The sequence below is a fragment of the Macaca nemestrina genome, chromosome 6 (genome assembly GCF_043159975.1).
Source record: "Macaca nemestrina isolate mMacNem1 chromosome 6, mMacNem.hap1, whole genome shotgun sequence".
Taxonomy (NCBI): Eukaryota; Metazoa; Chordata; class Mammalia; order Primates; family Cercopithecidae; genus Macaca; species Macaca nemestrina.
The window spans coordinates 180,575,951-180,590,851 of NC_092130.1; the positions used below are offsets into that span (position 1 = coordinate 180,575,951).

The window sequence follows — 14,901 nt, forward strand, 5'->3', positions numbered from 1 at the left end:
CACGGAGGCGCCGCCGGTGCAATCGCTGCGTCTCCAAGGTAAGCGGACGCGGGGCTCGGTCCTGCGGGCGCGGCTCGGGGGCCACCCGGGGGCGCAGACTGGGCCCGTCAGCCCCAGCAGCCACCTGAGCCGCAGCCCCTGCCCCCCGCGCTCACCCGAGCCCCCTTCCCGGGCCGTCCCGCGCGTCCCGGCGCCCCCAGATTAGGATGCCCGGAGTTCAGCGCAGCGCGCTCGATGCCCGGAGGCGGCAGGGAGGTTTCGCAAAGGCCGCGGGCGGGGGTCACCGTCCGCCGCGCCAGCGACAGGTCTGTCACCGTCTCCGGGCCCTGCGCCTGGCGCTTTGGCCTTTCTTCGCCCCTGCAGCCTTTCCCTCCAGGCCCTCCCCAGCCCGGGACTCGAACCGTTTCCCTATTCCCAGGCCTAGGGGGCCGCCGCCAATGTGAGGCGTGGGAAATTAGGGCGTGGAGGGCTGGAATGAAGCCACAGCCCACAGCGGGTTTTGAGAGATCCCGGGCCATAGAAACGGCCCAGAATGAGCCGTCTCGGGGTCCTGACACCACCGGGTCCCGGCAGGTGGGGGTGTCAGACCGTCCCCCGCAGAGCCTCGGGCTTCCCCGGGCCTTGGCTACCGCCCGCGGGCCTGTGGCGATGGAGAGGCGCTGCCGGGACACCTTCCCGCACCCCTGGGAGCAGCGCCCGAGGATCTGAGGAGCCCTTTATTCTGCGGTTTCGGTTACGTAAACGGAGCCGAGGGAGGTGAGAAGCGCGTCCCTCCCCGGCCGTGGCGGGGCTGGTGTTTTGATGGGGGTTTGGGGGGCTGCTGTTTTGATGGGGGTTGGGGGGCTGCTGTTTTGATGGGGTTTGGGGGCTGCTGTTTTGATGGGGCTTGGGGGGCTGCTGTTTTGATGGGGTTGGGGGCTGCTGTTTTGATGGGGTTTGGGGGCTGCTGTTTTGATGGGGTTGGGGGGCTGCTGTTTTGATGGGGTTTGGGGGCTGCTGTTTTGATGGGGTTTGGGGGCTGCTGTTTTGATGGGGGTTTGGGGGCTGCTGTTTTGATGGGGTTTGGGTGTTTTGATGGTGGTTGGGGGGCTGCTGTTTGGATGGGGTTGGGGGGCTGCTGTTTGGATGGGGTTGGGGGGCTGCTGTTTGGGTGGGGGTTTGCGTTCCCTCTCAGTGTCACCGCTGATCCACCTGGCATGTTTATTGGCTCTTCTGCGTGCGAGGCCCCTGGGAGACCCATAGAGGACTGGGCCCCTCAGCCCACCCCGGCCACCCCTGCCCGCCCGACTTCTCTGGGGGAGAGGTCTCCCCCTGCGCCCAGCCAGCCCCTGCCCCTGGCCGGTGACCCAGCTCCCTGTGGCCTGGGACTAGGAGATGGGGCTGGACGGAGGCCTGGAAGGGGCAGGAAGTGGAGGGGAGTGAGGCAGCCGCAGCCTGATGCCGGTGCCTTGAACTGGGCTCTCGGCCTGTCAGCAGCTGGGTGCCAGCGCCTCCCCACCACGTGATCCTCGGAGGGCCTGTGGGGGAGGGGCGGGCTCCAGGAGCGGCTGCAGAAGGCGAGCTCCAGGAGGTGTGTGCGTTTTCCCGGGAGGGGTCTGCAGCTTTCATGGTTTCTAATGGGATCCCTGATTCCGAAAGGCGCCGGCATGAACTCGCTCTGCATCTTCACAAAGCATGAAGTCACGGGGACTGGACCGCGTGTGCGTGGAGGAAGCTCCCCGGTCACTGGCTGCATTTTCATCTTACAGCTGGGGTTGGTCCATCTTCCCGAATTCCCTGAAGTTTCAATACATGTTTTAACGATTATACAAGGTTATAAATGCTCATTGTGGAAATGCGCATAGAAATGCTCATAGAAATGGTCTAAAAGGGGCTTCCTTTTGACCCCTCTACCCTAATTTGCAAGCCTCACACTGGCAGTGGCTGCCCTAGGCCTGGGAATCGGTCAACAGGGTTCCTGCCTCGGGCTGGGCAGGGTCTGGAGGGAGGGGCTGCAGGGGGCCTCCGTGGGCACAAAGGCCAAAGCGCCACACGCAGGGCTTGGGAGAACTTCCTAAAGAAAATTAGGATCACCCATCGCAGATGGAGACTGGGGAGCTCTCTGGAGAGCAGGCAGTCTGTTCCCTCTCAGGCCTGTGGGAGCCACTCCCTGCAGAGGACGCTGAGAATTAAAAGCTTCCTTGGGAGACGCCGTGCCAGCAGAGAGCTGAGTCTGTTTATAGCTGGTGGTGAGACAGGAGGACTGTGTGAGAGGGATGCCATCTGGGGCTCTCGGGGGCCCCAGGCCAGTGCTGGTCAGCGCCCTGCAGTACCTGGCCCAGCCTGGTGCCCTCAGGCAGAAGTGCCTTCGGGAAAACACTCTGGGTGAGGAGAGTCAGTCATTGCCTCTGCCTGGGCTGGGGGAGCCAGAAAGCTGCGCCCAGGAGGGTTGCGGCCGGGTGTCAAGTCCATCTGAGCCCACAAACCCTCAGCCAGGAGCCAGGATCAGGCAGCAGAATCTACACACGCCTAGTTCCTACTGCTAGAGCCAAAGGTGTTTCCTGGGAAGGAAGGGGTGGAGCTGCGTGGGTCAGGCCCAGCCACATCTGGGGCTCAGACCTGGTCCCCGGCATCCACGAGCCAAACCCCAAGATGCCCTGCATGGATCTTTCTTCTAGGGAGACCACCTTCTTCTTGGTGTGTGTGTGTTAGGAGGTGGCACAGGGCCATAACCCACCGCATGCCCCTGATATGATCTTCCACCCAGGGCAGCCCCCACCCAGGGCAGCCTCCACCCAGATGATCCCCCACCCAGGGCATACCCCACCCAGATGATCCCCCACCTGGATGATCCCCCACCTGGGGCAGCTCCCACCCAGGTGATCCTGCACACAGTAGAACACCCACCCAGGGCAGCTTCCACTCACTGCATCTCCCACCCATGGCACCCCCCACTCTGATGATCTCCCACACAGGGCTTCCCTCCTAGGGCATCAGCAACAGATATCCCCCTAAGGTGACATCCTCCTCCCAATACCTCTACCTCCCAGAGCTACCCCCTCCTAGAGCCACCCCCTAGGCCATTCCTTCCCCAAGGCTCCACCACCCAGGACAATCCCCACAACGATTCCCCACCCAGAGAATCCCCCCCACCTAGGGTATCCTCCCCACATGGCATCTTCACCCAGGGCACCCCCCCACCCAGGGTACTCCCCCACCCAGGGCACCACCCCTCCCAGGGCACCCCCCCACACCCAGCACATCCCCCTCACCCAGGGCATCTCCCCACCCAGGGCATCTTCCCCACATGGCATCTCCACCCAGGGAATCCCCCCCAACCCAGGGCTTCTTCCCCACATGGAATCTCCACCCAGGGTATCCCCTTCCCCAGGTAATCCCCCTCCCCAGCGTATGCCCACCAGGGGATTTCCCCCTCCCCAGTGCATCCCGCCCCCTAGTGCATCCCCCACCCGCAGGGTTCTTCCACCCAGTGCTTCTCCCTCCCTAGGGCTTCCCCTGCCCAGGGCTTCCCCATCCTGGGCATTTCACCTCCAGGCCGTCTCCCCGCCAGGGCCTCCAGGGCACATCAACTCAGCAGCACCTCCTCAGTGGGGCAGCCCCTCCCCAGCGCTGCAGGGCTCTGCCTGGGAATGGCTTTGATTGGCCCTGCTGGATCCAGGGGAGGGGCGGGTTCTGTGGTCTGCAGCCCCCTGGAATCACGCCTGGGGAAGGGCAGCACCCCGCAGGAAAGTGGCACGCGGTTCTCAGAAAAAGAATTAAGAAAAACATCAGCTGTCCCTAAATCTTATTTCCTGATATGCAAATTAAGACTGTTCTGGGTTCCATGTTGCTCCTTTAACTTCAGCACTACTTAATTGTGAATTGTGATTTAATGTCTGAATGTCCAAATGCGTGACTTTCTTTGGGGAAGAAATATAAAAAATCTTTCAAAAGAGTGGAAGCAGGCAAAGCTTTCTGTCTTTTCATCATACCAGCTGCCTTCTGCAGCCTCATCCGTTCAGAAAGCTGGGCTTCTCCCTTCCATCGTGGAAGGGTGAGCGCCTCCTCTGAGGACCCCAGTTGTGCGGACGTCGTTGAAAAGTGAGGTTCTGGAAGGGAAGAGAGGTTCTGAACCTTTCTTTAAGCCCAGCGGTTAAGGCCACCTGGAGCCCTTTCCCCGTTCAGCGTGGCTCAGGGAAGGGATTGGTGCGTGCGTTCCTCCGGGCCGGCTCTGTGTCCCACGTCTGACTTCTTGGCATGATCAAAGGTGCCCACCCATGTGGGCTCCACGTGATCCCCCAGTGCGCATGGCATCACAGACCACATTTCCCAGATTCCATAACCTGTAACCCCAACCTGCTCATTTGTTCACAAACGTCCAATGTGACCTCTGCCCAGGGAATGCCACCAACAGCCGCACCTGCCAGGCGACTTCACACACCCGCTGCCTCCCTCTGGCCATCAGTCATCAGTCAGTGGGGACAGGAGCAGCGAGCACCCGTATGGGTGAGGAGAGAAGCCATTTCTCTTACTGTCTCCTGTCTCTGAAGAGGAGGAGGAAGTAAAATTTGAAAAACAATAGAAATGAAGTCAGTGGCAAGACCAGCAGGTGCCACTGATGACCAGGCCTGAGGTTAAAAGATTAACCCCCCACTCTAACCACATGTGCTCTCAATCTATCACGACCCTTTCACATGGAACCCCTTAGAGTTGTAAGCCCTTAAACAAGCCAGGAACTCTGTCTTCAGGGAGCTCAGCTCTTAAGACGTGAGTCTGCCGACACTCCTGGCTGAATAAAACCTCTTCCTTCTTTAATCGGATGTCTGAGGGTTTTGTCTATGGCTCGTCCTGCTACATGGGGTCTGGATGTGGATTCAAACCCAGGCCCTGGCCCAAGTGCCCTCACGTCAGACACAGGCGAGCTCCCAGCACCCTCTGCGTTGTCAGGAAGTGTGTGACACACCTTCCTGGCCCACAGTGGTGTGCCAAGTGTGCTTAGCTCACCATGCCAATGGCTGCCACTTGCGGTTCACCCTCTCACACTGGATCCCCGCCCAGAAACAGACCAGGTCAGTCCCACCCACTCAGCAGTGCTGCTGGTACCTAAGGGCCAGGGAGCCATGTCCAGGCCCCAGCCAGCCCCAGGGACCTGACCCAGCCCCTCCCCCTGAGCCCAGGGCACCACTGCACAGCCACCTGCATCTCCCACCCATGGCGTCTCACAGGTGACCTGGCCACCGTGGCTGCTTCTGGGGCGTCCGACCTCTCCTGTGCACACAGCCCCCGCTTCTCCTAAGGCTGCCCAAATGCCGGTTTCCTCTGCTCCTGGGCGGAATGGCACCTCTGCCTTCTCAGTGCCAGAGGAGCCTGGGCCATGGGCGGAGCCACTGGGGTGAAGCTCATCTCAGCCTCACCTCCCACCAGGCTTGTTCCTGCCACCTTTGCCAGTGCCCACGTGTCCCCAGGCCGCCTGCTGTGAGGGCCCCAGCTGGCACCTGGCACAGTCCACCTGCAGTTCTAGTGCCAGTCGTTGTGGGCTGCCTCTCTTCGTGTTCCGGGAGCGGGATGGGGTCTTACTCACTGTTTTCTCATCGAATCACCAATTCCTGAGCACTGTGCTCTGGCTTTGCCTGTGTTTTTAACGTTTAACCAGAAGCCACGCAGTGGGCACTCTGCCGTGCCGGCTCACCGTGGTCAACAGTGTGCGCGAGTGTCCGTCCACACTGCATCGAGGAGCCCCAGGCGCTCGCGCTCATGCTGCCCACACTCTCGCGGGGATGCCCGCTGTCCCTCAGACCACCATGCTGGCAGCAGGCGCCTGTCCACGCGGTTTCCCTTTCTTGGCAACTAGGGATGAAGCTGTCGTGGGCATTCCTGGGATGTTCTTTGGGGCACGTGGGCAGGAGTCTCTTGGGTCAATCTGGAAGTGGAGCCGTTGGATCCGGGATCATGTGTGTCTTTACATTCATCAGATGATGCCAAGCAGTTTCCAGAGGGGTCGAAGCCATTCACCCACACAGTTTCCTGTTGGCCCGTGTCCTTGGTGGCACTTAATGCCACCACAATGGGGATTAGGTTCCAGTGTGGATTTTAGAGGGGACGAATTCAGCCTGTAGCACCTTCTCCTCTTCTCTGTGTGTCTTCTCTTCTGCCTCTTCTAGGTAGAGACACTCACCATTGGATTTAGGGCTCAGCTATGGATAATCCAGGATGATGTCATTTCCAGATCCTTTCTCCAAACAAGGTCGGGTTCACAGGTTCTGGGGATTAGATGGGGCCACCATTGGCCCAGAGCTGGCCTGGTCCCAGCTGCCTGCAGGTGCCCTGGAGCTGGAGCCCCGAGGGCAACCCACGGGCAGTGACTGGCCTGGGGTAGGGCACGGTCCTCGTGCGTCTGGCGCTCAGTGAAGCTGCGCTGGATGAGGGACCAGCCCCTGGTTCTGCCGTGTCCTGTAACCTGCTCTGCCCCTTGTGAGAGCCCCGGCTGTTTTCTCCTGTAACCCACTGTGCCTCCTGTGAGAGCCCCAGCTGTGTTCTCTAACCTGCTGTGCCCCCCGTGAGAGCCCTGGCTGTCCCCACGGGAGGTGCCTTTAAAGGAGGCCTGTCCCACCGCATCTGCAGCCGCCGAGTCTCGGACGTGGTTGATGGGATGAGGCAGCGGGGATCTATTTTATTCCGTTTTGGGATGCTCCGTTGGCGGAATGTCCTGTGTGGTGCTTTAGAGAAAGGGTGTTGGTGTGGGTGGTGGGCACTGGCTGGGGATGTGGTTTAACTCTCACTTGGGCCTCGGACAGCCGTCTCAGACCAGGATGAGTCTCTGCTGCAGTGTCCTTTGCAGAGTCCGGGAGCCCCATTGCACCTCCGTCCCACGGTGGCCATTCGGTGGCAAAGTTGGTGCCCACGGTCCCAATGACTCACGGAGGTGTGTGAATAAGGGTCTTTGTTCAGGCGCGTCCCCACAGGAGATAAGACCACAGAACGCGGCCCTGAGTTTGAAGCATCCCAGAAGGTTCTTTTCCTCTGACCCGCACGCCCACCACTGTTCTGGGTGCTCACAAAACCCACCATTGCTTCTGGGAATTTCCCAACCTCTCCTCCTGCCCAGCGTCCCCTGCTGCAGAGGCCCAGTGGAAACACAGGCCAGGCCTGTGAGCAGCTCCTGTTTCAGACAAAGAAATGGTGTCAGCGATAAAACGGGAGACTGTTCCTGGCTGGACACCTGACCCAGCCCTTCTACCCCCAGGATCCTGACCCCAGGCGGCCCCGCCCCCACCGGGATCCTGCCCCCACGCGGCCCCGCCCCCGCCGGGATCCTGACCCCACGCGGTCCCGCCCCTGCCGGGATCCTGACCCCACGCGGCCCCGCCCCCGCCGGGATCCTGCCCCGATGCGGCCCCGCCCCCGCCGGGATCCTGCCCCCACGCGGACCCGCCCCCGCCGGGATCCTGACCCCACGCGGCCCCGCCCCCACCGAGATCCTGCCCCCACGCGGCCCCGCCCCTGCCGGGATCCTGCCCCACTTGGTCCTACCCGACTGGGTCCTGCCCCTGCGTCCTCCGCTGGGTTGGCATCTGCATTTTCGGTGCCTTCCAGGAAAGGGGTGAATGGGAGGGGCCTGAGGCCCTTAAGGTCCTCAGTGTAGGCAGCACCCCTGGATTTTTTTCCAGCTGTTTTGGGGGAATCTGTGGGATCTCAAGGTCAGCAGGGGCCACACTCAGGACCCCCAGGATGACAGAGCCACACTTTGGCCATGACTGGTGCTGAGAACTCCAGATCTGAGAGGGCTCCTTGAGTCCCAGGGTTGGGACATGCACCTGTGTCCTCGGCACCGACCCTCCCACCGGCTCTTGTGTCTGTGGGCCGAGGAGACCTTCAGCTCTCAGTGCAGTGCTGACGGCCACCTGGCGTCCCGGCCCCTTGGGGAAGCGGCTGTCATGCGGAGGCCAGCACCTCACTCTGAGTCCTTCAGGACCTGACTGGGTCTCACCATGCGTGGTGGGGAGGCGGCCTCGGCAGCCCCGCCCTGTGGCGTAGCCCTGCGTCTCCAAACCCTCCCTGAGTGGCACCCCTCAGTCTTCTCAACCCCATGGCCCAGCCGCCTGCTCTGGGGGTGGGCGCCTTGCAAAGTCCAGAGGGCGTCCCTGCGCCCCGACTCCGGTGCCCCCACCACTGCCTCAACTCTGCACACCCGCAGTCCCCTCCCCTGGCTGGGGCACTGTGGGCTCGGCAGGCCCAGGGCACCTGGGCAGAGCATCCTCAGGTGCCCCCAGGGCCACCACGCACACCCCCCCCAACCCAAAGCTCCATCTATGGTCAGAGGCTCTGCACTGGGGTGGGAGCGGCTGTCCCAGGACCACTGTGGACCCTCCCGGAGGAAGGCGTCCCGTCACGGACCCTGGGGAAGGTATGGTCCTGAGGTGTCCCCCAGAGCTGCAGAGCGGGCGTCCACAGGAGGGGCAGTGGAAAAGTGTGGCGGTGGGGAGGACCCAGGATGGGCTGTGATGCTGCCAGTCACACCCTGAGCCTGCTCGGCCTGGAGCCCCTGGCACCCAGCTCAGCTCCCACCCTAAAGCTGCTGCCTTTATCTGACTTAGGGAGTTCTTGGCCCAATGACGGCAAGTGGGCAAGGCCTCGCTTGGCTCCACTCTGCCTGGCAGCTGGACACGCGTGCCTCCAGGGCAGCTGGCCCTGAGGGTCTGAGGGGCCTCACGCCCAGCCCTGGGAGGGCCTGCCCATCTCAGCCCTCGCCACGTCGCCCCGGGAGGGCCTGCCCATCTCAGCCCTCGCCACGTCGCCCCGGGAGGGCCTGCCCGTCTCAGCCACATCCTGGTGCTCGTTGGTATGGTGGGTCTCCTGGGCTGTGCCCAGGTCAGCTGGGACATGGCCCAGGTGACACCTTTCTCCTCTCCTTCCTCCACAGCAACATGGCTGACAAGGCGAAGCCCGCCAAAGCTGCCAACAGGACGCCCCCCAAGTCCCCAGGGGACCCCTTGAAGGACCAGGCAGCCAAGAGGCTGTCGCTGGAGTCGGAGGGTGCCGGTGAGGGTGCAGCAGCGGCCCCCGAGCTCAGTGCCCTGGAGGAGGCCTTCCGGCGCTTTGCAGTGCACGGGGACACCAGGGCCACTGGGAGGGAGATGCACGGCAAGAACTGGTCGAAGCTGTGCAAGGACTGCCAGGTGATCAACGGCAGGAACGTGATGGTCACCGACGTGGACATCGTCTTCAGCAAGATCAAGTGAGTGCGCTGGGCTCACGGGCCGAGGGACCTGGCTCATGGGGTCTGTAGGCTGGTGTTGGATCCGACAGATGGTCCATGATAGGCCACCGACCCTGTTCCCGTGGCTCCTGCCACAGATGGTCTGTGTGGTGGTGGAGCCCACTCAGCTGACTGCACTCTCCTTTCTGGCAGAAGACGTTCTAGACCCAGTGTCTCCAATGGAAACAGCACAGGCTGTCTGCAGTCTCAGGTTTCCTACTAGCCCTGATAATAGAAGTAGAACAATGCAGGTGACATTAATCCCGGCAGGTTTTATTTCACCTCTCAACATGTAGTCTGTAGAAAACATTAACTTGAACTTTATGTTTTTTTTTCATATTAAGTCTTCAAAATGCACATAGGATGGGATGTAAAGAATGCTGAAGTGGGGGCATTTCAGAGGCGTCTGCTTCTGTTTGCCTGCACCTGGTGGGAAGTTGCAGTGGTCTGCGTGGCTTGCGTGTTGGGATGTTGTGGTATGCGTGGCTTGCATGTTGGGAGGTTGTGGTCTGCATAACTTACGTGTTGGGGGGTTGTGGTCTGCGTGGCTTGTGTATTGGGAGGTTGTGGTCTGTATGGCTTGTGTATTGGGAGGTTGTGGTCTGCTTGGCTCACGTGTTGGGAGGTTGTGGTTTGCATGGCTCACGTGTCGGGAAGTTGCTGTGGTCTGTGTGGCTTATGTGTTGGGAATTTGTGGTCTGCATGGCTCATGTGTTGGGAAGTTGTTTGTGTGGCTTGTGTTTTGGGAGGTTGTGGTCTGCATGGGTCGTGTGTTGGAAAATTGCTGTGGTCTGTGTGGCTTATGTGTTTGGAGGTTGTGGTTTGTGTGGCTCATGTGTTAGAAAGTTGTGGTCTGTGTGACTTGTGTGTTGGGAAGTTGTGGTTTGCGTGGCTCACGTGTTAGAAAGTTGCTGTAGTCTGCATGGCTCACGTGTTGGGAGGTTGTCTGTGTGGCTTATATGTTGGGAAGTTGTAGTCTGCATGGCTCGTGTGTTGGGAGGTTGTTTGTGTGGCTTGTGTGTTGGGAGGTTGTCTGCGTGGCTCGTGTGTTGGGAAGCTGCTGTGGTCTGTGTGGTTTATGTGTTGGGAGGTTGTGGTCTGTGTGGCTTATGTGTTGGGAGGTTGTGGTCTGCATGGCTTGCGTCTGTGTGGCTTATGTGTTGGGAAGTTGTGGTTTGCATGATTCACGTGTTGTGTGGCTCACATGTTGGGAGGTTGTCTGCGTGGCTTGTGTGTTGGGAAGTTGTGGTCTGTCTGGCTCGTGTTGGGAAGTTGTGGTTTGCGTGGATTGTGTGTGGCTTTCAGTTGGCATCAGCCGGTGGGGCAGTCCTGGAGACTGAGCCCTCACCTGGAAGGCTGCCTGTGCAGCGCCTCCCAGCTGTTCTGACCTCCAGCGGCATTTGTGGAGCCTGGATCCATGGGTCCCACTGGTTCCCATGGTGACATTCCACCTGTCTCCCCTGGCTCTGTTCAGGCACTTATGGCCATGATTGATTATAGGGGATGGGCGCCAACAGCAGCAGAGGGACAAGAGCGTGGGTGACGTCCGAGGGAATCCAGCGTGAGGCCCAGATCCGCTCCCAGCAGAGGCACATGGGACGTGCTTAATTCCCAGGAGTGAGCTGTGAGAACACGTGTGAAATGCCTACCAGGGAAGCTCATCAGAGGCTTGGTGCCCAGGGTCACTGGGGTCTGGTCACAGGGCACCCCCTTGCCAGGCAGGTACCAAAATCCAGACCCCAGAGGGAAGGTGAGCTTTAGCATAAACCGCTCTGTGCCTGTCGTTGGAGCTGTGAACAATCCCTAGCACGGTGGGGGGGACCCCAGACGCCAGCCGTGACTGGCCTCGCCTTCCAGGGGACCCTGGCCCCAGGCTGCTGTGACAGCACTTTTCTGCACAGCGGCTGTTTTTCTCAGCGCTTCTGAGATTTTGACCTTATTACTACTTTTCAGCAGCTCGGTGCTGAAGTGCTGTGGTGTGTTAGTCTGTCCTCACACTGTTGTAAAGAACCACCTGAGACTGGTCGTTGGTGAAGAAAAGAGGTTTAAGTTCCTCAGGCTGGCTGGGAGGCCTGGCTGGGAGGCATCAGGAAACTTACAGTCATGGTGGAAGATGAAGGAGAAGCATGCGTGTCTTCACATGGCACAGCAGGAGAGAGTGCAAAGGGGGAAGTGCTTTTAAACAACCAGATCTCATGAGAAGTCACTCACTATCGTGAGAACGGAAAACAGCAAGGGGGAAATCCGTTGCCATGATCCTTCCACCAGGACCCTCCCCTAACATTGGGAATTACAGTTCAACGTGAGATGTGGGCAGGAGTACAGAGCCAAACTAGATCATTCTGCCCCTGACTCTTCTCGAATCTCTTGTGCTTCTGACATTGCAAAACACAGTCATGCCCTCCCAACAGTGCCCCAAAGTCTTAACTCATTCCAGCATTAACTCAGAAGTCCAGAGTCTAAAGTCTTATCTGACACAAGGCAAGTTCCTTCTGCCTGTGAGCCTGTAAAATCAAAACCAAGTTAGTTAATTCCAGGATACAAATCGGGTACAGGCATTGGGTAAATAGACCCATTCCAAGAGGGAGAAATCAACCAAAACAAAGGGGCTGCAGGCTGCAAATCTGAAACCCAGCAGGGCAGTCATTATATCTTGAGGCCCCCAAATAATCTTCTTTGATTCCTTGTGTCACATCCAGGCCACACTGATGCAAGGGATGGGCTCCCACGGCCTTGGGCAGCCCCGTCCTTGTGGCTCTGCAGGGTACAGCCCCTGTGGCTGCTTTCCCGGGCTGGTGTTGAGTGCTTGCAGCTTTTCCAGATGACATGGTGCAAGCTGTCAGATGTACCATTCTGGGGTCTGGGGGACGGTCGCCCTTTTTTCACAGCTGCACTGGACAGTCCCCCAGTGGGGACTCTGTGGGGTGAGGGCTCCAACCTCACATTTCCCCCCTGCACTGCCCTAGCAGAGGTTCTCCGTGAAGGCCCCGCCCCTGCAGCAGACTTCTGCCTGGACACCCTGGCTTTTCCATACATCCTCTGAAATCTAGGTGGAGGTTCCCAAACCTCAACTCTTGCCTTCTGCCTTCCCACAGACCCAACACCACGTGGAAGCTACCAAGGCTTGGGGCTTGCACCCTTTGAAGCATTGGCCCAAGCTGTGCCTTGGTCCCTTTAGCCATGGCTGGGACACAGAGCACCATGGCACCATGTCCCAATGCTTCAGAGAGTATTGGGGCCCTGGGCCTGGCCATGAAACCATTTTTCCCTCGTAGACCATCAGGCTTGCCTGAGCAGGGACTGTGCAGAGGTCTTTGAAATGTCTCTGAGGTATTTTCTCCATTGTCTTGGCTATTAACATTTGACCCCTCTTTACTTACGCAATGTCTGCAGCCTTCTTGAATTCCTCTCCAGAAAATGATTTTTTTCTTTTCTACCACATGGCTGGGCTGCAAATTTTCCAAGCTTTGACACTGTGCTTCAAATGTCAGTTCCAGTTTTAAATGTCAGTTCCAGTTTCAGGTCATTTTTTTGTTGATGCAAGTGAGCATAGGCTTTTAGAAGCAGCCAGGTCACCTCTTGAACGCTTTAGTGCTTAGAAATTTCTTCCACCAGGTGCCCTAAATCATCTCTCTCAAGTTCAAAGTTCCACAGCTTTCTAGAGCAAGGCCACAATGCTGTCAGTCTCTGCTAAAGCATAGCAAGAGTGACCTTTGCCCCCATTCCCATTGAGTTCCTCACCTCCATCTGAGACCACCTCAGCCTGGAACTCACTGTCCATGTCACTATCAGCATTTGAATCACAGCCATTCAGCAAGTCTCTGGGAAGTTCCAAACTTTCCCTCATCTTCCTGTCTTTAAGCTCTCCAAACTGTTCTAGCCTCTGCCCATTACCCAGTTCTACAGAGCATGTCTGTAGTCACCGTTCTTACACTTTGTCTGCTGATTCCCTGATCTCAGCTTTGAGTCTCCCCTGGTTTGGGTTGTGTTTTCCTGCCCCCTTGTGTGTGTGGGAATCATTTACTGGATACCAGGTGGAGTTTGTAGTTGGCGCCATCGGGTGATGGGTCTGCTTACACACCTTTGAGACCTGGCGGCCTTTGTTCAGAGTTTGAGAAGTGGCTTAGACTCTGTGGGACCTTCCCCAGACATTGTCAGGGTAAGCCCAGAGCCACCCCGGAGGAGGGTGAAGCTGGTCCCCTGTCCGGCTGCACCTGTCCCAGGACTTGACTGGAGGCCCTGGCTGGTGGGGCTCAGGTGACCACAGACCTGCGTACAGGCTCTTGGCATGTCTGGTGCATGGTCCAGGCATGGGCTGGGAGCTCGTCCTTTCCACCTGCCAGTTGGACGTTCTGGGTCCCTGATGGCTGTGGCTTGGAACCTGCTCCACAGTGAGCTGGGCGGGTACCAGGGTCTGCAGGCCTCTCGCACCCTCCATCCAGCTGTCTGGCCTTTGTGTGTTGAGGACAGGAGCCCGCGCCAGGCCCATCCTGGGTTGTGGCCACATCCCTCCACAGTGTCTGTGCGTGACATGACTTGGTCTGTGCAGTGCTGGGTCTTGTCTGATGCTTTGCTGGAGCAAAGGACCCTGGGCGTCTGCCTTCCCTTCGCTCACTGCTAAGGGTAATGTCTGTCCTCCAGGCCTGTCCGCCTGTCTGCCGTGAGCTCGTCCACTCAGCTTCCAGAGCAATTATTGTCCTGAGCAGAGAGGTCAGATCTGGATGGACAGTGCACAGAGGCTCCCGAGTGCTGGAGAACTGTCAGGTAGGCTTTCCTGCCCCTTCCCCGTGTCGTCCTGGGCACCTGCCCCAGCCCAGCTGTTCCTCATACTTGCGTACCTCGTGTGTGCCCCTGACAGACAGGATGTCCATGGGCAGCAGACCTCTGGCCACTGCAGGTTCCGGGCACCAGAGTGAGACCCAGCAGGATTCAGCCGGCAAGAGGGCCCCTGACTGTGGGCAACTTCCTCACGGCGGGGGTCCTGGAGGGGCTACTGCTAACAGAAAGGGGTGCATCCCTGTCCACCTTCCCATCCTCACCCCCAAAGGCAGCGTCAGCAGCTGACCCACATCGGAGGCATTCAGATAGGAGTCAGTGGAGACCCCCAGCTGACAGGAACTGGAAATGCCTTGAGTGCTGAGGGAGGAGGGCTGCAGGGACGGGAGGGAGGAGGGCTGCAGGGACGGGAGGGAGGATGCCCTTCAACACACTTGCTGGCCCTTCTCAGGAGAAACCCTTCCTTGGCGTGGGTCATGGTGAAACTGTGCCCTGAGTTAAGCCAGTGACCGAATTCCTGAGCTCACAGGACGGCCAATGAAACAACTTGCTAAAATGCTGAAATTCCCTCCACTTGTGAGACTGAGAAGAAACGTGCCGAATTCAGTCAGAACCATGGTGGCTGACGTCTTTCCTCAGAACCAGCTGCGGAGGTCCCTCCCTGGGCTCCTCCTAGACTGAGTACTCTGGGTTCACAGTCTTCCTGGCTCCTCCTAGGCTGAGTACTCTGGGTTCACAGTCTTCCTGGCTCCTCCTAGGCTGAGTACTCTGGGTTCACAGTCTTCCTGGCTCCTCCTAGGCTGAGTACTCTGGGGTCGCAGTCTTCCTGGCTCCTCCTAGGCTGAGTACTCTGGGGTCGCAGTCTTCCTGGCTCCTCCTAGGCTGAGTAC

The 14,901-nt window shown here is 59.0% G+C and overlaps 1 protein-coding gene across 1 annotated transcript in view; it reads left to right on the top strand.

Moving 5' to 3' along the window:
- LOC139355259 (tubulin polymerization-promoting protein-like) overlaps positions 1-14,901 on the top strand; it is a 29,690-nt gene continuing 14,789 nt past the window's right edge. The window contains exons 1-3 of the mRNA XM_071099162.1: positions 1-38; positions 6,141-6,223; positions 8,900-9,214. Coding sequence (XP_070955263.1) covers positions 8,904-9,214 — 311 coding nt within the window. The 5' untranslated portion in view covers positions 1-38; positions 6,141-6,223; positions 8,900-8,903. The remainder of the gene's footprint in view (positions 39-6,140; positions 6,224-8,899; positions 9,215-14,901) is intronic.